The following is a 24,356-nucleotide window of genomic DNA, read 5'->3' on the forward strand; positions in this document are numbered from 1 at the left end:
ATTGCTCCACTGCACTCCAGCTTGGGAGACAGAGAGACACCGTGTCTCTAAAAAATAAAAAAAGTGTTCTCACCATGGAAAAACAAAAAAATGGTAACTGTGAGGAGACATATGTTAGCTAACTTGATTGTGGTAATCATTTTACAATGTATACATATTATCAAATCACATTATATACCTAAAATATATACAATTTTATTTATGTATTATAAGTATAAGATGTTATACCTCAATAAAGCTGAAGGAAAATAAAATGCCAAAATATAGGAAGTTCTTCAGTAACTTTCTTATATATACCTACAGTACCAACTCTATTTTCTTCTTGTTTTTATTTTTTCTACTTTCATTATAAAATTTTTCCCATGTGTAGAAGAGAGACTAGTATAAAACCCACGTCTAGCTTTAACAGATACTATATTGATATTTTGTGATTATATTTGCTTCATCTACATTTTTTGATGACATATTTTAACACAAATTGCAAGTACCATGGCATTTCACCTCAAAAGCCTTCCAAATGCATCTTTAAAAAGTAAAGACAGGGTATGGTGGCTCACACCTATAGTTCCACCACTTTGGAAGGCTGAGGCAGGTGAATCACCTGAGGTCAGGAGTTCGAGACCAGCCTGGCCAACATGGTGAAACCACATGTCTACTAAAAATACAAAAATTAGCCGGGCATGGTGGCACACACCTATAGTTCCAGCTACTCAGGAGACTGAGACAGGAGAATCTCTTGAACTCAGGAGGTGGAGGTTGCAGTGAGCCGAGATCATGCCACTGCACTCTAGCCTGGACGACAGAGCAAGAGTCTGTCTCAAAAAAAGAAAAATAAATAAATAAAGGTAAAGACAGGCATAGCACAGTGGATCACACCTGCAATCCCAACACTTTGAGAGGCTGAGACAAGATGATCATTTGAGGCCAGGAGTTTGAGACCAGTCTGAGCAATGTAAGCAAGACCCTGTCTCTACAAAATACTTTAAAATTAGCCTGTTGTTGTGCCACGTGCTTATAGGCCCTGCTACTCACAAGGCTGAGGTGGGTGGATGCCCTGAGCCCTGATGTTTGTAGCTGCACTGAGCCATGATCATGCCATTACACTCCAGCCTGGGTGACAGAGCGAGATCTTGTCTCTAAAAAATAAAAATAAGTACATAAAAAGAAGCAATTCCCTACATAACCATGATGCTATTATCACAATAAAATCCAGCTCCTTTTTACCTATTTCATGCAGGACAAGGAGGTCCTATCATGATGGAGAGGGCTTCACAGAGAGAGAGCCTGTTAGAAAGTTTGGAAACAAATGTTCATCAATAGAAGATTCATTAAGTAAATTATGACATATTCATACTATGGATTACTGGGGAATACTAAAAGTGATGTAGTTCTATACATGGAAACACTTCTACAACATCACTAGGTTTTTAAAAAAGGATATCTCAAAATAGTAGGTACTGTTCACATTTCATGTTCAGTGTGATCGTGTGATCCAGTTCTTGCTTTAAAATGCATTTGATGTGTGTGCACAGTAACAAAGTCTGGAAGGATAGAAATCAAAATGCTAATAACACTTGATCTTGGGTGGCAGAGTTATGGATACTGGTTTGTTTGTTTGTTTTTATGTTTCAGCCTTATCTAAATGATTTTATTATTTGGGTCTTCATTGGTAAGCAGACAATAGCGTTGTTGCCCCTCCTGACACAGAAGAGCAGGTATTGAGGAACGTCTGGGGAGATGTGTCCTTTGGCCTGTGGACACGCAGAATGAATGGCATCTTTGTTTTTATAATACAGGAAGGTGATAGTCCAAAATAAATTGTCATCCCAACAGAATTCTTGTCATGACACTGAAAAACTACCTATGGCCTTGTTTTGTTTTCCTAGTAAAATATACGTAACACAAACTCTACCATTTTTAAGTGTCTAGTTTAGTGGCATTAAGCACATTCACAGTGTTGTGTACTCATACTGTCATCCATCTCCAGAACTTTCTCTTCATCTCCAATTGAAGCTGTATACCCACTAAACACCCTTTCCCTATTCCCTCTCCTTCCAACTCCTGATAACTCTTTTCTACTTTCTGTCTCGGTATCTCCTATTAATGGAACCATCCAATATTTGTCCTTCATGTCTGGCTTATTTTATTTAGTGTGATGCTTTCAAGTGTCATTCATATCGTAGCAGAATTTCATGTCTTGTTAAGGCTTGCATAATATTCCATTGGATGGATATACCGTATTTTGTTTATCCTGTCATCAGCTCATGGACACTTGGGTTGTTTTCACCTTTGTGGTTTTGTTTTTAAGTGGTATACTGGTTTAAGTTCAAGTATTTGAGACCTGAAAAAATTTCGAAGCAACAGAGAATCCAGGGTAAAAATAAGAGAGAAGGGAGACAGATCAGCATTGCTGTTTCATGAGACTTGAAGGAGCAGCTTTCAAAGCAGAAAGCAGAAAAACATTTTTTTTCCTCCAAAACTTCTTTTTCTCCCTGACTTTTTCACCTCTCCCTGCTCAATCACCTGATGAAAGTGGAGAAGTAGTAAAAACTAGTAGCAGTTAACTGTGACTATTCCTCATCTAACTCTTCTGCTAATGTGGATGTGTTTGATTTTGGTTTTTTCTTGTGTTGTTTTGTTTTTTTACTGCCTAGGAAGCAGGTAGTTACTGCCTCTTATTGTGACATTGCTTTTTATAAACTTAACCATAGTTAAGATGACATCTGTTGGGTTGTTTTATACCCACATAGAATTCATTCATTCCTTTCATTCATTGAGAAAAATCTCTCTTTAGCACCTACTATAAGCCAATCCTGCCCCACAGTGCATAAAAGGGCTTGTCAAAAAGTAAATTGAAGCCGGATGCAGTGGGTCACGCCTGTAATCCCAGCACTTTGGGAGGCCAAGGTGGGCGGATCACCTGAGGTCAGGAGTTTAAGACCAGCCTGGCCAACATGGTGAAAGCCTTTCTCCACTGAAAATACAAAAATTAGCCAGGCATGGTGGCAGGTGCCTGGAATCGCTTGAACCTGGGAGGCAGAGTTTGCAGTGAGCTGAGATGGCACCACTGCACTCCAGCCTGGCGGACACAGCGAGACTGTTTCAAAATAATTAATTAATTAATTAATTAATTAAAACGCTCATTCTCAGAAAATACATTTAAACTACACACAGCTCAACATTAAGTGACAGGCCGGTATGATAACAGTTTCCTAAAGTCATAGCTTTATGTCAAAGAACGTATCCAAAGGACTGTGTTTCTTCATTACTGGTATTTTGGTGATTGCTCTGATCTTGTTTACCTGGTTGATCTTCCTGCCAGGTTCCACTTTCAAAGAAAAGCAATTGTGGCCAGGCGCGGTGGCTCACACCTGTAATCCCAGCACTTTGGGAGGCCGAGGAGGGCGGATCACGAGGTCAAGAGATCGAGACCATCCTGGTCAACATGGTGAAACCCCGTCTCTACTAAAATACAAAAAATTAGCTGGGCGTGGTGGCACGCGCTTGTAGTTCCAGCTACTCAGGAGGCTGAGGCAGGAGAATTGCTTGAACCCGGGAGGCGGAGGTTGCAGTGAGCTGAGGTCTCGCCATTGCATTCCAGCCTGGCTCCCAGCGATGGAGCGAGACTCTGTCTCAAAAAAAAGAAAGAAAGAAAGAAAGAAAAGCAATTGTATGGCAAGTGCAGCTTACTTACCTGCAAATGGGTGAATAGTTGTAACTGAATCCATAGAAGACTTGTTCCGGTTCATTTCACTTTGTCACGTTCCCATGTTTGACGTTCCACTTATGCTGTTGGGCTTTTCCATCATTCCTGTCATCTGCCCCAGAGAAAGCAAGTGGGGCAGAACCTAACTTAACTAGGTCCCTGGAGAGAGATGGTCACTGCAAACCCTTCAGACTTGATTGTTTTACCTTGTGCAAAGTCACCACTGATGTGCCCACCCTGAGGTATTGGCAAGGCTAATCAAGCTGGTTTCTTTGTTCGTTTGTTGTTTGTTTGTTTTTTGAGATGGAGTCTTGCTCTGTCACCAGACTGGAGTGCAGTGGTGCAATCTCAGCTCACTGCAACCTCCACCTCCTGGATTCAAGTGATTCCCCTGCCTCAGCCTCCTGAGTCGCTGGGACTACAGGCATGCGCCACCACGCCTGGCTAATTTTTTGTATTTTAGTAGAGATGGAGTTTCACCATGGTGGCCAGGATGGTCTTGATCTCCTGACCTTGTGATCGGCCTGCCTCGGCCTCCCAAAGTGCTGGGATTATAGGCGTGAGCCACTGCACCCGGCCTTAATCAGGCTTTCTGAACACCATTAAACTGGGTGGATCTTGTTACCTCAGAAAAGGTTTATTTGGTTTATTTTGTTTGTCCTCCCCTCTTGCCCTTAGACCATCATCTGCAAATAGCATAAGCAGCAGCGCGTCTTCAAATCATAGCGGCCACACTCCAGAGCCCCCACTGCCACCGGTTGGAGTTGACCTCGCCAGCCGACTGTCCAGTGATGAAGGGGAGATGGACGGAGCCGACGAACCCGAGAAGCTAGACTGTCAGTTCTCCACACACCACCCCAGACCTCTTGCGGTAGGCCTCCTTCTGTTCCTTGCCGTGCGTTCCTCGCCTGTGCTTTGCAGACACTTAGGTGATCATACCAGAGGCATGATCCTTCCTGAGGCAAGGCTGTTTGTGCAGTGTTTTACAAAAAGGCTTATCGTGAATTTGAATGATTGCCTTAGAAATACCCTTGAATATTACAAAAGGAAAGGAACAGGCTCCCAGCTGATTATAATCCTGAGTACTTCCACATACTACTAAAAAGAAAAAAAGGGGAAAAAAGGATAATCCTGAGTATTTATGGGCTGCCTTGAAGTGAGCATGCTTGAGCTGACCCTCTGGCCTTGGCCATCTAAAAACGGAGCCTCTGATGTCCAGGGTTAGCTGGGTTCACCTGCTCAGGAAGCCGTCTTTCTCAGCAGCATGTCAGGAGCCAGCCCTTGCTGATATTCTCCCCTGTTGGTTCTAAGTATTATTGTTATGTGACCAGATGGCACCAGAACTGAGCGTGTGTGTGTGTTGAAGGAAAGAGGAAGCATTTCAGGTCACCATGATTACTGATTAATAAAAAAGGGTACTTTCTTTCCAATTCCTTGAATGAGTGCATGCTAGCAATTCAGAAGGTCATTGAAACTGAGGTGGGAAACAGGAGGCATCGCTGGAGGCTTGTTTATTGCTTGCCTGCGAGCGCTTGAGAAGGGAATACCTGGTGCTGCCATCACAGAGCCGAATGTAGGGGCCTAGAACATGGGACCCCATGGTGGTTTACTCTGGTGCCAGCCTGAGTCCTGCAAGATCAGCTCTGACTGTCTCTAGACTGTAAATGAAATCCATCCTGCTCCTATATCAAGATAGAATGAATCCCTCTTCCCTCCTCTCCGTGTCATGAATGAAGGCCAAGTTCACTTCCCTTTCCTGGGAATAATGCTTACCTGTGGCTCACCATCAAGCCTGAGACTTTGCTTCTTGGTTAGTACAGAAAATAGTCAGGGACGATTCAGAATGCCTTTGACTGCCAGAAGTAGAAAACTCAGCTCATCTGGCACAAGCGCTGAGGTCATTTAATTATCTCACATCGCAGGGAGTCTGGAGGCAGGTGCTCCCAAGCTTGGTTCAGCTTCTCCACAATGTCATGTAGTTGAGGGACAATCTCTGCAACTCCCTCTACCTTTCACACACGGTCCCAGTATGTCAGCTGCAGCTCCGATATTACATCCTCACCCAGTGGTGTGCCTCTCAGGTTGGAAAGGGACAAACAGAAAAGGGGTCTTCTTCCAAGATGCTGCCTTATGTTAGGAGAGAAAATCTTCCTATGAAACCCCCAGCAGACTTCCCCTTATATCTAACAGAAATGGATCACATGCCCACCCCTAGATCAGTTGGCAGCAGAGAAGGAAGGGGTTACAGTGATGCAGGAGGAACCAGCCATGGTTCATCCCAAGGTTCTGGGAGGAGACCCACTTGAATACTGCTGTGTCAGATACAAGAACAAAAGTACGATTCTGTTAGCAAGGAAAAGACAGAGAGAGGTGGGAGTGGGTGGCAGTTGGTGAGGTTGGCAACCAGTAGGGTCTGCCACGGTGGCCCACGCAGTGAGGATCTACAGCTCTGCTGGAGGCGTAACATGCCAGCTGGGAACTGGAGCCTCTCAGCACCGAGCCTCACGTCTGTACAGAATCAGATACACAGGTAGCAAAGACAAAACGGTGCCTCCAGCTCCTGAGTCTGAAAGAGATACGAGGCTCTCCAGAAGGCCAGACTCTGGAGCACATCAAGACATTTGTCCAAATGACAAGCTGCCAAGCTACAGTGGATTTGCTAAACTCGGGATGTGGCACAGCTGTGTGCCCTGAATGTTTTGCTGATTTAAATGGAAAAGCCATGGATGTGTGTCTTTGCTTTGTCCTTTCTCTTGTGGCCAGTTGATACATTAAATCATTGTTTATAATGGATGCTTGCTCGGTGCATCTTTAGCAATTGGGATGAGGGAAGAAATGATGTCTAGACCTGGAACAGCTCCCATGTGCTGCCGGGGACCAGTTTCTGTGTTGGAAAATTCTCTTCGTATGTTTTCTTGCTGGTCAGTAAGCACTTAACATGAAAATGCAGAGAAGCATTTTTCATCAGCAGTACTAGATGGGTGACAAGATTTTAACGCAAAACCCCCCAAAATACCAACAGAAACAGAACAAAGGGAAGGTCTTGCATTTCCTCCTGAGAATGGTTCCAAAGGCTGGTTCCAGGACGGGTTTGTGGAATGAGTGCCAATCCAGCCCTGTGTCTGGGATAGAGGCCAGGGAGCTGCTGGGAGGCCTGGAGGAACAGGGAGAGCTGCTTTTGAGTTATAGAGTCATTTGCCGACTCGCCTGAGCCCTAAACCAGCCAAATGCCACCTTCTCAGAGGCTGCTTCTTGTATTTCTGTCTGCTAGCCTTCCGGTTGTCCCAACATTATGATCAAATGTTTATTAAACATCTGAAGGCCAATATTTCATCCACATATTTTAAGAGGGATAGTGTGCTTTAAATATTTTCTGGATTCCTGTCTCCCCAATCCATTTGTTAGCCCAAATGCCTACAGTCCTCCTACTAAGGAAATGGAAGAGGATGAGCTCCCCTGTCTATAAACTGACAGTCAAGTCAGGTGTGTAGGCATCCTGTATATAATGTAAAACAGCCATGTCATGAGTCCAAAGCTAAGTGTAATAAAGTAGGCAATGGGTGTGCCACGGGAATTCACAGGGGGAGGATCACTTAGATGAGAGGCCCTAGAAATGAGAGTCTTGATAAGGGAACCAGGAGAGAGGGGTGAATTGGGATTGACAAAAAGAAGAGGGGAGGACTGGGCGCGGTGGCTCACGCCTGTAATCCCAGCACTTTGGGAGACCGAGGTGGGAGTTCAAGACCAGCCTGACCAACATGGAGAAACCCCGTCTCTACTGAAAATACAAAGAAAATTAATTAAGGCATGGTGGTGCCTGCCTGCAATCTCAGCTACTGGGATACTGAGGCAGGAGAATCTCTTGAACCTGAGAGGCAGAGGTTGCGGTGAGCCAAGATCGCACCATTGTGCTCCAGCCTGGGCGACAAGAGTGAAACTTCATCTCAAAAAATAATAATAATAAATAAATGATAAATTTTTTTAAAAAGAAGAGGAAAGGAGATAGCAGGGAGAAGGAACAGCAGGAGCAAAAGCTTCAAGGTGGTGCTGTGTCCCAGTACAGCCTACAAAGACTGATTGGAGGCAGAAATGGGATCAGGACTGGCAAAGGAAGCCGTTCAGCCTGGCTGGAAGCAAAGTGGCTCTGTTGACATCAGATAGGAAAGGTGGGACCTGCGACACCAGCACAGGCAGTTTCCATTACTGTGATGAGAAGCAGGGAACCACCAAGTTCCTTGAGAAAATGTGGCTGGTAATAGGACAAACGGATGGTCCTGAAAAGTCACCCTGGGTGCTGATTATTGCTTCTCTAATTTTTTTTTTTTTTTGAGACACAGTCTCAGTCTTTCACCCAGGCTGGAGTGCAGTGACACGATCTCAGCTCACTGCAACCTCCACCTCCTAAGTTCAAGAGATTCTTCTGCTTCAGCCTCCCTAGGAGCTGAGATCCCAGGCACGTACCACCATGCCTGGCTAATTTTTGTATTTCTAATAGAGACGGGGTTTCACCATGTTGGCCAGGCTAGTCTGGGACTCCTGACTTCAAGTGATCCTCCCATCTCAGCCTCCCAAAGTGCTGGGATGACAGGCGTGAGCCATTGCGTCTGGTGGTGCTATCCCAAGAGTAGAGAACGTAGCCCGCTCTGTGCCACAGAAAATTGAATGTAGCTATTGTTGAGTTGTAATGTGAAGTTCTGCAGAAAATTCAGAGCTCGAACTACAGCTCTGCAGAAATATTTTTGGCTTCAGTACGATTTGCTGCTTTATTTTGAGTAAAATTATGCCCCTGTGTGCTTTTATGCAAATGTTATTTTTCTCTGTATAGTTTATATTAGTTTATTAACCTGTAATCAAAATTAAAAATTTTTTTTCCTCACAGTTTTGCTCATTTGGGAGTCGCCTCATGGGACGAGGGTACTATGTATTTGATAGAAGATGGGATCGTTTTCGATTCGCACTAAACTCCATGGTAGAAAAACACCTGAATTCACAGATGTGGAAGTAAGTGAGCAGCTTTTGTGCAATATGTAAGATCTGAGCTGCCCCACAGTTACCTGAAACCTAACTTTCTATATAAATGTCAGTGGTTAACTTTTCATAGAACAAAATCATTCTGAAATCAGCATGCTTGATGAATTCTTAAATGCCAGCTCTTCTTAATGGTTTGCCTGAAGGTTTTGAGAAACACGAATGATGTGTTACATGCTTTGTCTTTTTTGGAGACCATTTTTGTGTTGGTAATCTAAATGAGAAGGTTATTAGATATTGTTTGTTTACCTGTGTTAAAGGGCCTTTTCATTGCTCCTAGAGAATCTAAGGATATTAACAACATGCTTCTGGCTGAATGCGGTGGTTCATGCCTCTAATCCCAGCTCTTTGGGAGTCCGAGGCAAGAGGATCACTTGAGGCCAGGAGTTCAAGACCAGCCTTGGCAACATTGCAAGACCTGTTCTCTACAAAAAATAATTTTTAAAAATTAGCTGGGTGTGGTGACAAACACTTATGATCCTAGCTACTTGGAAGGCCTGGGGTGGGAGGATCCCTTCAGCCCAAGAGTTCAAGGTCACAGCTATGGTTGTACCACTGCACTCAGCCTGGGCAACAGAGCAAGACCCTCTCTGTTAAAAAAAAGAAAAAAAAGGCCGGGCGTGGTGGCTCACACCTATAATCCAAGCACTTTGGAGGCCAAGATGGGTGGATCACCAGAGGTCAGGGGTTCAAGACCAGCCTGACCAACATGGTGAAACCCCGTTTAAAAGAAAAAAAAAAAATTTTTTTTATTTTTAAAAAAAAGAACATGCTTCTACTTGTAATGTTAATGCTACAATATCAAAACTAAAGATTTCAGCCAGGCTCGGTGGCTCACGCCTGTAATCCCAGCACTCTGGGAGACTGAGGCAGGCGGATCACCTGAGGTCAGGAGCTCAAGACCAGCCTGGCCAACATTGTCAAACACCGTCTCTACTAAAAATACAAAATTTAGCTGGTGGTGCACACCTGTAATCCCAGCTACTCAGGAGACTGAGGCAGGAGAATCTCTTGAACCCAGGAGGAGGAGTTTGAGCACTCCACCCTGGGTGACAGAGCGAGACTCCGTTTAAAAAAAAAAGAAACTAAAGATTTCATAATGGTGTAGACCACTTTCTAATTGTTTGCTGTCCTGTGAAAGCATCTGTACACCTGCCAACAGGGCAGATCCTGAGCAATGCTATGAAGTTGGTTAAGTTTGTATCTGGCCCTTCCTGTCTCCCTAGGACCCCCCCACCTCACTTGTACTTCTCTACCCTGAACTCTAACTTATGTTCCCTTTCTCCTAAGTTCCCTTATTATCCACCTCCCAGTGTACTTACATCTTAATAAGGGATTCATAAACAGGGAAGAAGCCTTAATCTGAAAGAATGCTATTGGGAAGAAATAATAGGCCTAGACCCTCTCAAACCATAGCACGTAAGTGGCTAGCATTTTGGCCACTTGATAACGTAAGGGCAGCCCACTGGGTATATCCATGCCCCACTCCTACAATGATGAGCTCTCAATATATCATCGTCCATTGGAGTCATGGATCATGTAAATCGGGGCCTAGATAGTCCAGGAAGGACAACAGCTGAGGCCCCCCACCTGCCCCCTGAGGCCCAGTAGAGGCAAGGAAGGCATTCATAAGAAACGGGAGGGAACAGAAGTCAAAATTTACCCCTCTCCCAGGTTTCCTCCTCTCCCCCAGGCAGCTACGACACCTCAGGCCCCTTTCTGGAAGCCTAAAGAGCTTCCAGACCTGAACTTATAGGAGAAGCGATCCCCATTTGTATCTGCATTGAGCTCTCATGCCAGACTTAGGACTAAATATTAATATTTACTATAAGGTAGGTAAGGGCCACAAGAGAAGCTTATCATTTCTTCCCATTTAAGTGACGGCCCAGTGTGTCTAAAGGGCACCCTTGATATTTACATGTGTCCATTCCAAACAACAAATTGGTGCTGCACGTGAGGTGACCATGTTCTCAGTTACTTGGTGATTGAGCCTCTGCGCTTATTCCCCAAGACGGCAGCCAGCCCTGGTGATCCTCGAAGCTCTTTGCTCTCTGTGTTATGGAAGTATCAATCCCGGACACGTGGAAGGAATGTGTTGATCTGTATTTCACTCCCTGCTGTCCTGTCAGCTCAAGCTCCATATTCCTTTCCTCCTCAGGCACAGAAGCCCGAGCCACAGGGCATCAGGTCCCTCCCCCCTGTTCAGGACTTGCCTAACCAATCTGCTGTCACTGAGCAACATTGGGGCTGCCTGGGTGTCAACTCTGGAGAGCGTAGCACCCCGCTACCCTCTCAACCTCGCTGCCCAAACCCCAGGCCCAGGCGGGCCCGAACCTGCAGGGATGGCAGCCGATGGGGGCGTGGAAGACATTAGGAAGAAAAGGAACGGCCAAGACTCTTTTTTCTTTAACAAGCATTTAACTCTGCATCAGGAGCCGCCAACACAGTATTCTCTTTCAGCCAGGTCAGCATCTGGACCTCCACGCCACCTGGCAGGGGAGGATGGGCACTGTCAGTAATTTATTCGCATCTGTGGGCTTTAGTGTGGGACTTCCCTGGGCCAGTGTGCAACGCTTAAACCAGAGCACAGCCCAGCAAAGCTGAAATCCCCTGCCGTTTGGCACCTAGAAAAACACATAAACTGTTTAGCCTTGGAGGGGGAGGGACTCCTGAGGATAGGGAGCTGCCACATGCCCCTCACCCTGTTTCCCCCACCCTGTCTCCCCTCCCACCCCTGCTATCCACATGTGATTAGTGAGGCAAGAAAAGGATAGAAAGTGTGCCCCAAAAGAGCTGCCATCCCAGTCCCGAGTGCCAGCCAGGTGAGATTTAGGACTCAGCTCTGCTAGTCAGCATGAGTTGAAGCGTAAATTTATACTATTTAATTGGAAAATTATAAATTGAGACATTAAAAATGGATCCCATTCAGAGTCATTGATTGGGATCCTCTCTAAATGAGTCATCTGGTATTTGTAAATAACTTTTTATTACGAGTAACTGCCAAACCTCTGCCCACATGTATTTCTATGTATACTTTAGTGGGTAAGCAAACTTGAAGTCAAGGAAAGATGGAGTGGGTTGCTTATAGTACCACAGAAGGCAACAGAAGCAGCAGGAAAGTTGGGAGGCACCTCCCCCTCTAAGAAACGTTCCCCGTCCCTGTTAGGAAGGGGTTGTGCAGTGCCATACAGTTCTAAGGACGTGTGTAGACATTCCCAGTCTGATTATATGGGAGTCCTTGCCCAGCATGCAGAGTCCCTAACAATCGGGTATGGTGCTGCTGAGAATCCACCTGCTCACCCATCCACCTGCCCATTCATCCATCCATTCATTCACTCATTCATTGCAACAAGTATTTGTGGGGCACCTTGCTGAGTGCCAACAGATCTCTTACCTTCTTTAGGCTTGAGAGAAAGTAAATTCTCAACACCATCGTGGCCACTGTGAGTTTGGCAACATTTTTCTCTTATATTTGATCCCTTTGGTCTGACATTTTCAAGGTCAAGGATTCCTCTGGATTCCACCCTAAAGATAGATGCCACAGGCTCCACCAAACTGCAGACCAAAAGCAGAATCTTCAGAGAGAGGAATGCTAGGAGAAACATCTATCTCTCAGCAGTTCCTCTTTCCAGAGTTCCCTGGCACCTGGTCCTGATGCTGCAGCTGGGAGAGTGGCCTCCAAAGAAGAGAAAGGGTGGTGTGAGGACCTGTGTGGCATGTGTTCTAGCCCACTGGGTCACAGGCTCTGGGCCTGCTCACCTTCATGTGCTGCTTTCAAAGAAGGAAAGCTAGTTCCTAATTGCTAGTGAGCCCCAGCTACGGTGAAAATGATTTCCCAGGGAGACCGGGAGAAGGAGCAAGGTGAGAAGCAGGGAAGGGCCAGCTTGAGCACATTTACCTGGCTCCCAAGGGCCTTGTGCTTTCCTGCAAATTCTCGTCCCTGTGGCCGCCCCCATGCCTCCTCCCGGTCTCCAGAGCAGCAGCAGCAGCAGCGCCCCAGGCTGTGGAATGGAAGGAGAAGTCACTCCCAGCGCAAGGGAGTTAGCAGGGAGGCCCCAAGAGTAAGCCACAGCCTAGTGCTGGCCTTGGCTCCTGAGAGTTTGCTCTGAGGCACCCACCCAAGCTCCAAGCAGACCAGAGAAGGAAACAGTGGGTTTCCCCTCCCCTCCTGTCTTTCTCCTCCTACTGACATCCTACATTTATCTTTGGAACAAACTAGAAATCCCTGATCCCCTTCTTTGGACACATGAGGGTCCCACACTCACCTTTTCCGAACACAGGACAGGAAGACCTGCTAAAGGTCAGCAGCCGCACCCCTGACAGCTCCTGTGAGCGAGAGCTAAGGTAGGGTGGGCTGAATAGGAAAAAACAAAGCTAGTTTGGGAATGGGCAACTTGTCATCTCACCATTCCCAAACCCCTAACCCTTCACACCCAGCCACCAGGAGCCAGCAGCCACAAGTCAGTATGGAAATGGCTCTCTGCTGAGGGAACCAGAGGCTGCAGATGGCAAAGGCAGGAGGATGCTGGCCCTGGAGAGGACCGTTCTCCAACTGCCTCCAGCCCAGAGCAGGGTGGGGAAGCCCTGAGAGTCCCTGGACAGAAGCTGGAGTGGGTGGAGCGGGGAAGCTCTGGCCCCTGTGTCCAGGTAGCAAAGCCCTATCCTCACATTTCTTACCTGCCACCAGGACCTACATGTGAGATGATCACTTCTCATTAAAAACCACCTTCATCGCTGCCAAGAAAAAAAGAGGGGGGTGGGTTGAGAGAGGAGAATACTGGGGAAATTTCTATTCTAAATAACATTGACCTCTTATTTATGAACCAAAATCAGGCCTTCTCCAGTAGCCAAGCCTGGGGAAAAGGATCTGAAAGGCTACTAAGCGTGATGCAAATTAGGTTGCTGGATGTTGCAATGGGGGGTGCCATAAGGAGGGGCCATGCTTCAGAGTCTCCCATCTTTCAAGGCTTCATTCTCCATAGTCTGGTTCTGCCGGGGTGTCCTGTGTAGCCCTGATGCTCAAGCGTCATCAAGCCTCCCGAGCAATGCCGACCCCATGTCTCACTGACTGTCTTTCACTCTTCTCTCGTGTTTAGGAAGATCCCTCCTGCGGCAGATAGCCCCCTGCCCTCGCCGGCAGCCCACATCACCACCCCCGTTCCAGCATCCGTTTTGCAGCCTTTCAGCAACCCCAGTGCTGTGTATCTTCCTTCAGCTCCCATCAGCTCGAGGCTCACCTCTTCTTACATAATGACATCAGCCATGCTCTCAAACGCAGCTTTCGTGACATCGCCGGACCCGAGCGCCCTCATGTCCCACACCACAGCTTTCCCTCATGTGGCCGCAACCCTCAGCATCATGGACTCAACCTTCAAGGCCCCATCCGCCGTGTCCCCGATACCAGCTGTCATCCCTTCCCCATCCCACAAGCCATCCAAAACCAAAACCAGCAAATCCTCAAAAGTCAAAGACCTGTCCACCCGTAGCGACGAGTCTCCAAGTAACAAAAAGAGGAAGCCGCAGTCTTCGCCTTCCTCCTCCTCCTCCTCCTCCTCCTCCTCATCCTTGCAGACATCCCTCTCGTCTCCACTGTCAGGGCCTCACAAAAAGAACTGTGTTTTGAATGCCAGTTCTGCTTTGAACTCCTATCAGGCAGCCTCTCCCTATAACAGTCTGTCTGTGCACAACTCAAACAATGGGGTGAGCCCACTCAGTGCCAAACTGGAGCCCTCAGGACGGACCTCGCTGCCCAGCGGCCCCGCGGACATAGTGAGACAGGTGGGCGCGGTGGGAGGCAGCAGTGACTCCTGTCCCCTCTCTGTGCCCTCCCTTGCGCTCCACGCGGGGGACCTCTCTCTGGCCTCACACAATGCTGTGTCTTCTCTGCCCCTCTCTTTTGACAAATCAGAAGGAAAAAAGCGTAAGAACTCAAGTTCTAGTAGCAAAGCCTGTAAAATCACTAAAATGCCTGGTATGAATAGCGTTCACAAAAAGAACCCGCCCAGCCTTCTCGCACCGGTGCCCGATCCCGTTAACAGCACCTCCTCTCGGCAGGTAAGGGACCTCCTGGCACCGCCTTCACCGGCTCTGGGGGGCAGGGGGAGCTGGGCAGCGCCCCTGCTTGGCCGGGCGGCTCCGACAGGTAACACAAGCTTGACTCCTTCCCTCGTTCTCCCTAAGGGCAGTTTTCACCCTCTGCTTTGAGAGCACTTGATTGAACAAGTACTTGATACCATGCTCACTATGTGCTAGGCGCTGTTCTCAGTACTTTACAGATATTACCTCACCGAGCCCTCATGACACTCCAGTGCAGTGGGTGCAGTTAGCACTGTACAGATGAGGAAACCGGGGCATAGAGAGATTCTGAGTTCCCCGCTCCACATTGGTCAGTTTTATGTTTTAAGGTTCTGAGGACGTTGTCATTAAAGAGTTCTGTTGCTAAGAAGCTTGATCTGATCTGTTGGAACCCCTTAGGAAGAGCTTGAGGCCCAGGCAGGTTAGATGACCCGGGGTCCCACCTGGGAGTGGAAGCGCCTGTGCCCAGCTCCCAGGTGACTGTCCTTCCCACTTTTCTAGGCTGCCTCGACCCCCACGTCCTCCTCATAGAACTCATTCCTTCCTAAAGGAAAACTGCAACTCCCACCAGCTGGCAGAGAAGTGTTCAATGCCACAGTACAAATAGGAGTGTGTAGGGTGAGGAAGCTGAGAGAGTGTGGCGCGGTCTGAGGACACGTTCCTCTCCCCTGAGCTTTACTCTCATCCCTGAGTCTAGTCCTTCTGCTCCGGCTGGGGAGGCTACTTAGGAAAGCCCAGCACCACCACCACTACCCCAGCCCAGCCTCTGGGGCCGGTCGGGCAGAGATGAGGGAGAGGACGTCGGGAGGGGCCGGCCTGGGATTCTCTGCAGAGCTGGGTCTGGCGAGAGGACCGGCCAACCTGCCCCAGAGCCTAGACCCATCAGGGCAGTGTGTCCAGAGACCATTATACAGAATCAAGGGAACCAGACCCCAAGCCCAGCCCCATCTAGGGTTGAGGACTTTGGAGCAATGGGAGGCAGTTGTTAAAAGATGTTTTAATGTTTTATGTCACCGCTTATGAGACTTGTTATAACCTCATGAAGAGCACAGCCTGAGGGGGATTCACAAATCACAAACACATGAGAAACAGCAAGTTTGGAACCCAAGGGCCAGACAAGCTGCAAACCAAGGCCAAGGTGAGAGGAGGGGGAGACACAGGTTCCCTCGCTGGAGCAGAGGGCACTGTTCTGACTCCCCATGGCCAGGGGTGTGGGGGAGGGGGCCCGGCACCCACAGGGCTCTCCCTGGAGGCTAAACTCCCTGGAGGGTAACTTGCTGCTCCTCACCCTGGAGGCTTAGCCACCGCCAGGGCCCAGGACGGAGGGCAGAGCCAGGGTATGTCTCAAGCTTAAATATGTACCAACTCCCCCAGTGGGGCTTGTGAACATGCATATTCTCAGTCAGCAGGCCCGGGCAGGGGCTTAGGAGTCTGCATTTCTAGCAGCCTCCCAAGCCACAGCTTGAACAGCAAGACCGTGGTGTCTCACTCATCTTAGATACAGTCCTAGCAGCTAGCATGAAGGTGATGGGCTCTGTTCCAAGTACTTCAGGTGTATGTGATTACTTGCTGTTACTCCTCTTTCACAGATGAGTGAACCAAGCCAAGGTACAGGAAGGTTAAGCAAGGCACCCAAGCCACACGCCAAGGCAGTAGCAGGGCTGGGACTGAAACCCAGGCGTTTTGGCTCTGGAGTCCGGGCTCTTGGGCTCCATGCCATTCACAGAGAGCTCTGTGTTGAGTAGATGTGGCTCTGGTGATTCTTTGGTCTGAAGGACTATAGGAAATGCTTAGTAAACGCTGAGGCAGCCAGAAGCCGTGGTGAAAGGAGCTGCCAGGTGCTCGGCAGCAGGGAATTTTTTAAAATCTGATGCATTTAACAGCTGCCTTGGGTCTGGTCAGCATTGGTTCTCTAATGCAGGTGAAACCTCCGTGCTTGTCACCAGGGCATTAAGAAAAGGCTTTATCGGCCAGACATTGTGGCTCACGCCTATAATCCCAGCACTTTGGGAGGCTGAGGTGGGCAAATCACAAGGTTAGGAGTTCAAGACCAGCCTGGCCAATATGGTGAGACCCTGTCTGTACTAAAATTACAAAAATTAGCTGGGCGTGGTGGTACACACCTGCAGTCCCAGCTACTCAGGAGGCTGAGGTAGGAGAATCGCTTGAACTCAGGAGGCAGAGGTTGCAGTGACCCAAGATTGTGCTACTGCACTCCAGCCTGGGTGACAGAGCAAGACTCCATCTCAAAAAAAAAAAAAAAAAGAAAAGGCTTTATCACCAGTGACTTCCAAGTGTTAGGGGGGAAAGTCAAAGGCCCTTGGGATCTGTGTTAATTCTGCTAGGAGATCAGGGGTGGGGGTGGGTAACTCATGAGATTGAGAAATCCAAAGTAAACCCGTGCTTTGGGAACAAGTTGAGGATCCATTTAATTGCATCTGGTTGGTATAAGGCCAGAAGTTGCCACAGGGCTGTTAAACTGAACAAAAATCAAGATTCTGAATGTAGCCAGGTGCGGTGGCTCATGCCTGTAATCCCAGCACTTTAGGAGGCCAAGGTGGGTGGATTACCTGAGGTCAGGAGTTGGAGAGCAACCTGGCCAACATGGTGAAACTTCGTCTCTACCTAAAATACAAAAATTAGCCGTGCGGGGTGGTGCACGCCTGTAATCCCAGCTACTCAGGAGGCTGAGGCATGAGAATCACTTGAACCCCAGAGGCAGAGGTTGCAGTGAGCCGAGATTGCGCCACTGCACTCCAGCCTGGGCAACAGAGCGAGACTCTGTCTCAAAAAAATAATAGTAATGTAAGGCAAACGTCTTTACATAAAGGCAAGTTAATAGACAAGAGGAGCAGTTTACAGGATGAAAGTACAAGCTGCCTTTGCAGACCAGTCAGGAACAGGTTAGTGCCTGGCATCAGCTTCCCCAAGGACCGGGCTCCCTGTGTGCAGGACAGTCAGAGGAAAGGGAAGAGCACAGTGGCCACACCTACAGGCACAGCGTCCCTGCCATTCCCTCCATGTGAAGGAGAAGCCCAGCGCCATCGTGCTATTTTTCTAAAGAACAGTGGAGTGTGCGTTACATCTCCTATCCAGAAAAACTGACCCAGCAAAAGATCCAGGTGTTTTATCTGCAGTCGGGCTGAGGGAGTCTGGGTTGGAAACAAGACGGGTTTGGAACTGAGGGTCAGAGGTGGATGAGCTGTGTGACCCTTTGGCCACAGGTAGAAAAGCCCAGCCTCTGCCGAGTGAAGTGCTCCCAGGAGGGGCCAGGCTTCTCCCCAGATGCCTTCGTCCTCATCCCTCCCCCTTGCGATCTGGCCAGCTAGGGAGCAGTATGAAGAGTTCCCCACCGTTCCACTTTTCTTCTGGGAAGGAGAGGGCATCTCAAGGCACCCTCTGCAACATTTTCATTTTCTCTGCCTCTTATGATGGAAACACCAGTTCTGAGCCAGTGTGAGGGAATGAAGCACGCATTGTGCAGCCCTTCTTTCCCCTGGCGACATGTGGCATTGGGGGACCCTCCCCAGGCTGGCTCGCGTGTCTGAGTGGGGGCTTCACTGGTGTCTTTCAGGTTGGGAAAAATAGCAGCCTAGCTTTGCCACAATCCAGTCCTTCAAGTATATCCAGCCCAGGACACAGCCGACAGGTAAGTTACTGGGGTACAAAAATCCATGTGGTCATCAGCAGAGCAGAGAGAGCTTGGGCATTGGGGTCAGACCCTGATTCAAACCTCATCTCCAGTTAAGAGCATGGCTACCTAGCTTCCAAACCTAGGCCTTCTAGTTATTAGCTGTGTGCCCTTGGGCAATTTACTTAAATTCTCTGTGCTTCCATTTCCTCCATCTATAAAGTGGGAATCATACTGGCCCCTACCTTCTATGGCTTTTGTGAGGATCAGCCTATTCATGTAAAGCCTCTAGGAAATGCCTGGCACACAGTAAACCCGCAAGTGTTAGCTATAATTATTACCAGCTGTATGAGCTTAGGCACATTACTTCTCTGAGTCTCAGTTTTGTCATTCATCAAAAGGCAAAATTGATGCCTCCCTCCTAAGTATATTAGAAAATTAAAGGGACTTACCAGCCATGCGTGGTGCCTCATACCTATAATCCCAGCACTTTAGGAGGGCAAGGTGGGAGGATGGTTTGAGCCCAGTGGTCTGAGACTAGTCTAAGCAACATGGCAAGACCCTGTCTCCACAAAAATTTTAAATAGCCAAGCGTAGTTGCACATGCCTGTAGTCCCAGCTATTCAGGAGGCTGAGGCAGGAGAACTGCCTAAGTCTGGGAGGCTGAGGCTGCAGTGAGTTGTGCTCACACCCTGCCCTCCAGCCCGGGCAACAAAGCGAGATCCTACCTCCAACAAAAAAAAAAAAAAAAAAAAAAAAGAGGAGGGGGGCCTTTCCCCTAGTGTCCGTCCATCAGCAGCATTCTCTCAAAGCCTCTGGTGAGCTGCAGCCACCATTCCGGAAGCAGTTTCATGGCAGCAGTACTCAGGGTAAGCTTAGTAGTTTTTATAAACAAGGTATAAGGGTAGTGGATGTGTACACCTGAGACAAACGCTGCTCTCAGTGGAGTGTGTGTATATGTGTCCTGGGGAGGACCAAGAAGGATTGGGAGGTGGGGTTTGCCTCTTACACATGACTGGAAAATGCTGTATGTATGCGCGTGCGTGTGTGTATAGCTGTGTTGTTATGTTGCCTTAGGTGTGCCGCGTGTTTATAGACACCAAATAGCAAATTAGCAATGTGTTTGTCTGGGTTTTGCCCTTTGGGATTTTCCCACAAATCCTGGGTAGAGTTTGGGTGAAGATGATGAGGAAATAGTTTTTGTTTCCCCCGGTCAGGATATAGTTTAGTATCTTCTCACCATTCTGAGCCCTTTCTGTGCCAGAACACCTGCAGCCCATCATGTGTGCTGGGGTGGGAAGGCACATTTCCGCTCAGGCCATCAGCCTCTGTTGATGGGGCATCTTGTAGAGGTTGCAGTGTGTACATACAGACCTGCATGTGCTCATAGGTCCGGGTACACCTGCTGGGAACCCAACATGCTGGCAGTCAGCCCTGACAAATATCATAATGGCCACCACTTGTTCAGTGTAGCACATAGCCTGCAGAGAGAGGGCTATGTGGTATGTCCTTCACACACACTACACACATTTACACCTTTTCACAACCCTGTGAGGGACAGGATGATTACAGATGCAGGTGGCTACACTGAGAAGCTAAGTAACTTGAACGCAAAATCTCTCTCCAAAGCCGCTGTGTTTAACCCAACACTAGACTCCTTAGATAATTAACTGTGTCATTTGTAGGTTATGCAGGAAGAGGTGAACTAATGGAGAACAAAAACAAAGGCATCAGTTATTCTGTCCACTCTCCTAAAGAGGACTCCCATGAATGTCCACGGCAACTGTCCTTGTGTTTTCCTCCACAGTGAGGACCTCTGTGAATGCCTTACACGCAGGGATCCATCATCTCATTTGCTCTTGGATCCTTTAGATCCAACACCTCATTTGCTATTCCAGCTGCCCTTTGCCAGATACGGGAGGTGGGATATGATCCTCTCTATTATAGATGAAAAAACTGAGGCTCCATCCTTGAGTTCTCATGGGTAATCTCAACTGTATGGTTTTGAAACAATGTTTCTTTTCTTTCCTAGAAGAACACAAACAGAACGGGCAGGATAAGGACTCTTCCGTAACAAGACTATGAAGCCACTTACTTCCACACCAATTCCAGGCCACCTAATCCCACTGCAGGAGGCTATGAGGAGGGAGGGAGTGGACTTGGGGGAGAGTCTGTTTTCTGTGCACTCCCTGTGCCTCTGACCTTTCTTCTTTTTTAACTGACCAATTTTTAGTTTTGAAGAAAAAGAAAAAGGCAAAAGAACGTGAATTTGAGATTTACAGAAAACAGTTCCAGTGTTTTGTTTCTGTCGTCTTTCCTTTCATTCGCCATGTTTTTACATTCTTCCAAATTTGGGGTCACTCCCCTAGCTCCTGATGCTGCTACTGTACCATCCTTTTGCTCCAGCCATGAGAGCAGACATGATGGAATGTTGGTTCCAGGTTGGCATGCTCTGAAGCTCTTGAACTTTAGCACAGGCAGAGCCCTTTTTCTTCCCATCCTCTCCTCCCGATCCCTTCCATCCCCCCATCTGCCATTCTGTGGGTCCTTACTGGCCTTTGGGTCTCACAAGATCTCCTCAGGACTGCATACAGGGAGAGGGGGCTTTGCTAGGGAGGAGCTGAGAGTGGAGAGCTGGAGGGTGGGTGGGGTTCCCTCATCCGGCTTCCATAGCTCACCATGGCTGGAGCCAAATGCTATAGGCAAGATTGAGAACAGTGGCCATTTAATGATGTGGCTTACCTAATACTACTGTCCAGCTGTGCAGCTCAGAAAGGATAAACCAGTCAGGGACAGGGGCCAGAACAGGTCTGAAAAGGTGGCAGCAAGCAGAGCATGGTGGGTAGGGGATGATCCCTAAAAAAAACATTCTGGGGACTGTGGTGGTCTGAGCAGGTCAGGAATCTGTAGAATCCCTTCCAGGGAGCAGTGTGCCAGTGCCCAAAGCAAGGTGACCCAGGAGGGAGAAATCCCAGGAAAAAGGTCGTGAGAGCCCAGAAAGCCACTCCACGAGGAGGCCCAGTGACCACAGCTGCTAAAGGTTCTCAGACTGCCTTCCCGGGCTAGGAAGAGACCTCCAGGGAGAGCTTCTGCACAAGGGCGTGTGTCAGACCTTTTGTGAGAATAAATAAGATGATTACCCATCCCCATGCCCTGGGCCATGGGGACCTGGTGAGACACCCTTGGGTCAGCTTGTGCTGTTTTAGAGACAGCCATCCCCAAGAAGGGATGGTAAGGACAGCCACTGCTCTGTGAAGAAAGCCATTTGGAAGAGCCACGCTGGGGCCCAGCAGCTATAGAACTATTCACGCTGGAATTTTGAAAGAAACAGCAATACCATAAGCTCTAGTAGGGAATCATAATCAGGAAAGGAATTCACAACATAAAATAGGTGTTCTGTGCTATTAATCATGTAAGTTTGCATACAATATATGGCAGACATACTGGGAGGTTTTGCTTCATCCTTAAATCAGCAATGAATGCTAATTTCACAGCTGGGCAGAACCCTCATTCCCACCCGGAAGTTTTCCTTTTCTTTCCCGTTCCCCCAACCCAAAGATCAGACTACTGTTAAGCTTCACCACACAATTGGAATTGCAAAGACGGGAGGTAAATGGAGTGATTTGCATCAAATGGAATTGCACTGACAGTGTTTCTTATAGGATTACTAAATTTTTTAATGTAACATGATTTTTTTTAAAAATCAGGAGTTGATATTAAGTACTAGGATATTAAGTTCAGATGATTTCATTTTTGTTTCTACAGTGTTAAAAGTGCACTTATATGCTGGTTTATTTACATCTTGGGGAAAAGAGACTGCAAATTGAAGGGACGATTGTTACTTTTTCTTTTTAAACAAAAAAAGGTTAAGGCAGATTTTAAGACTTATAAATGTTTAAGAAATTATAAACAAGGTTAGACCCTTTGAAAAAAAGTTGAGAAGATATTCTTAAAGTAAATTTTTATAGTGTTAATTTTGTAATAATTTATGTTTTACTATATTACAGAGCTAACTGACCAGAATAGTTTCAGAAACAATATGAAACTTAGGAAAGTTTAAGCAATGTTTATATTTTTAAAATGTTCTTTATGTTTTTATTGTACATTTCTTCAGACTGAAAAGTATGTACATATCTTTGTTATTTTTGCACAATTTTGTCTTGTTCGGTTTCAGAAGTCTGTTGTTTTTTATAATTTATTTTGAGTTGTAAAACTTGCAGGAGTCAAAACAAAACAAAATCTCCGCAACAAAATAACCCTCTGATTTATAAACTCTTATAGTCAAAGAGGGAAAACAAAGGTTGAGAGATTAAGTGGCTGCTTCTGAGAAATAATGTCTCAAGGACTAATGGAGCAATTCAATAGGTTTAGATGTTGTAGCTCTCTACATCTTGAATTGGAAGCTGGAATAAAGAGCCCTCCCCACCCCCACCTTCATCGAATGCTGCTTACTTTGTCAAAAGACTGGCTGTGACCAAGATGAGGACATTTCTGGAAAACTGGGCAAAAAGGGAAAGCCCACGGTATTTCTTCCTTTGCAATCATCCACAGGTTTACTTTCTAATGGTGTATTAAAAACTTGCAGCTTGAAAAATGGAATGCAAATAAAAGGTTCTCTTTGGGTTTGTCTTAATGGAGTTAAACTGGAGCAGCCTATAAAGCATTTTTTAGGGTGATGTCCTCTGGGTCCTTCTGTTCTGCACACCCACTCAGTCTTCTCTCCCAGCCCCTTGACTGCACACACCCCTCTTTGCCTGAATATCTCCTGACTTGTCGCCAGCCATAGAGGCTCGAAAGCTCTGGTTGTTAAGCATAAACAAAATGCATAGACCTGTCAGCCATAAAAAAAAAAAAAAGAAAAAGAAAAGAAAAGAAAAAAAAGCGACATGGATAACTTGTATGCCTTCTTTTGTATCAATGTACCAATTGTAAATAATGCTGATCAACCTTTGTAGAGAATAGTTTATACAGCATATTCTATTATTGCTGATTCTCAGTGAACTCTTGTTTTAAAAAGAAAAAAAGAAATTTTCTATTTACACCTTCTATTTTGCTATGCTGTCAGCCCATGGCACTTTAACAAAACTCTGTGGGTTTTACGTAGCTGGTCAGTCATGGGGTATATTAAATAACTTGTTGCACAGACAAGAATTTGCACCTGCTCATTTGTCCTTTCCTACTACCGATTTTAGAACCTTTTCCAGAAGAATTTTGAAGAAAGCATGTCCAATCATTCTAAACAAATGCCACACTTGTGGAGTGGGTTTCTTTTCTACAATCCATATTTTGTAACACTAAGTATTTTCCTTCTTCGTCCCGCACCTTTATGTATTAGCACTATCAGATAGAGTTCATTCCATGCCTGTGATATTGTAAGCAGAATAAATGTCTAAGGTAGGTGTAAATAGTAAATTCTATGGCTTACAGTTTTAAAAGGAAAGAACAAACATGTATCTATTGATACTGCCATGGTTCCTCACCAGGCCTGGAAATAGTCTCCAGTAAGCGATTGTATTTTTTTGTTGTTGTTTTGCTTTTTTTTTTTTTTTTTTTTTGGTAACATGGCTTTGTAAATAAAATAATTTATATGTTTGTAAAACAACGTCTTTGGGTTTTCATAAAATTTAAATTTTAGGCATTTCGTTTTTCTTTGCGGGGGTGAAGTTATTCTCACCGGAAGAGCCTTCCTGCTAGAACTACATGTGAGTCAGGGGACGAATGAGAAGAGAAGACGCTGGACTCGTTCAGTACGTATTTAGGGAGAACCCTCTCTGTGCCGACCCCCAAGCCAGGCGCTCTGTGCTCGGGAATGAGAAACAGGATCCCAGCTGCTTTCTGGAAGCAACCCAATGAGGGGGAAAGCAAATAAATCCACACATGATCAGATGTGTAATTACAGATTGTGGCAAGCGCGAT

General features: G+C 46.8%; 1 protein-coding gene across 13 annotated transcripts in view; it reads left to right on the top strand.

Annotated features, from left to right (window-relative positions):
• ATXN7L1 (ataxin 7 like 1) overlaps nucleotides 1–23,319 on the top strand; it is a 268,063-nt gene extending 244,744 nt beyond the window's left edge. For 5 of the 13 annotated variants that reach the window (XR_004268347.1, XR_004268346.1, XR_004268348.1 and 2 more), the window contains 5 exons: nucleotides 4,385–4,577; nucleotides 8,586–8,707; nucleotides 10,893–11,198; nucleotides 13,831–15,947; nucleotides 18,384–18,458. Coding sequence is in view for 7 of the 13 variants with exons in the window: in XM_032276327.1 (XP_032132218.1) it covers nucleotides 4,385–4,577; nucleotides 8,586–8,707; nucleotides 10,893–11,198; nucleotides 13,831–14,938 (1,729 nt within the window). In the remaining 6 variants the exon portion in view is untranslated. Of the gene's footprint in view, nucleotides 1–4,384; nucleotides 4,578–8,585; nucleotides 8,708–10,892; nucleotides 11,199–13,830; nucleotides 15,951–18,383; nucleotides 18,459–20,472 lie in introns of those variants that run through there. The other 8 variants (XM_032276328.1, XM_032276329.1, XM_032276330.1 and 5 more) reach the window with 8 other exon arrangements.
• Nucleotides 23,320–24,356: the final 1,037 nt, after the last annotated feature.

The sequence above is a fragment of the Sapajus apella genome, unplaced genomic scaffold (assembly GCF_009761245.1).
Source record: "Sapajus apella isolate SASKATOON/1434 unplaced genomic scaffold, GSC_monkey_1.0 scaffold7, whole genome shotgun sequence".
Lineage (NCBI taxonomy): Eukaryota > Metazoa > Chordata > Mammalia > Primates > Cebidae > Sapajus > Sapajus apella.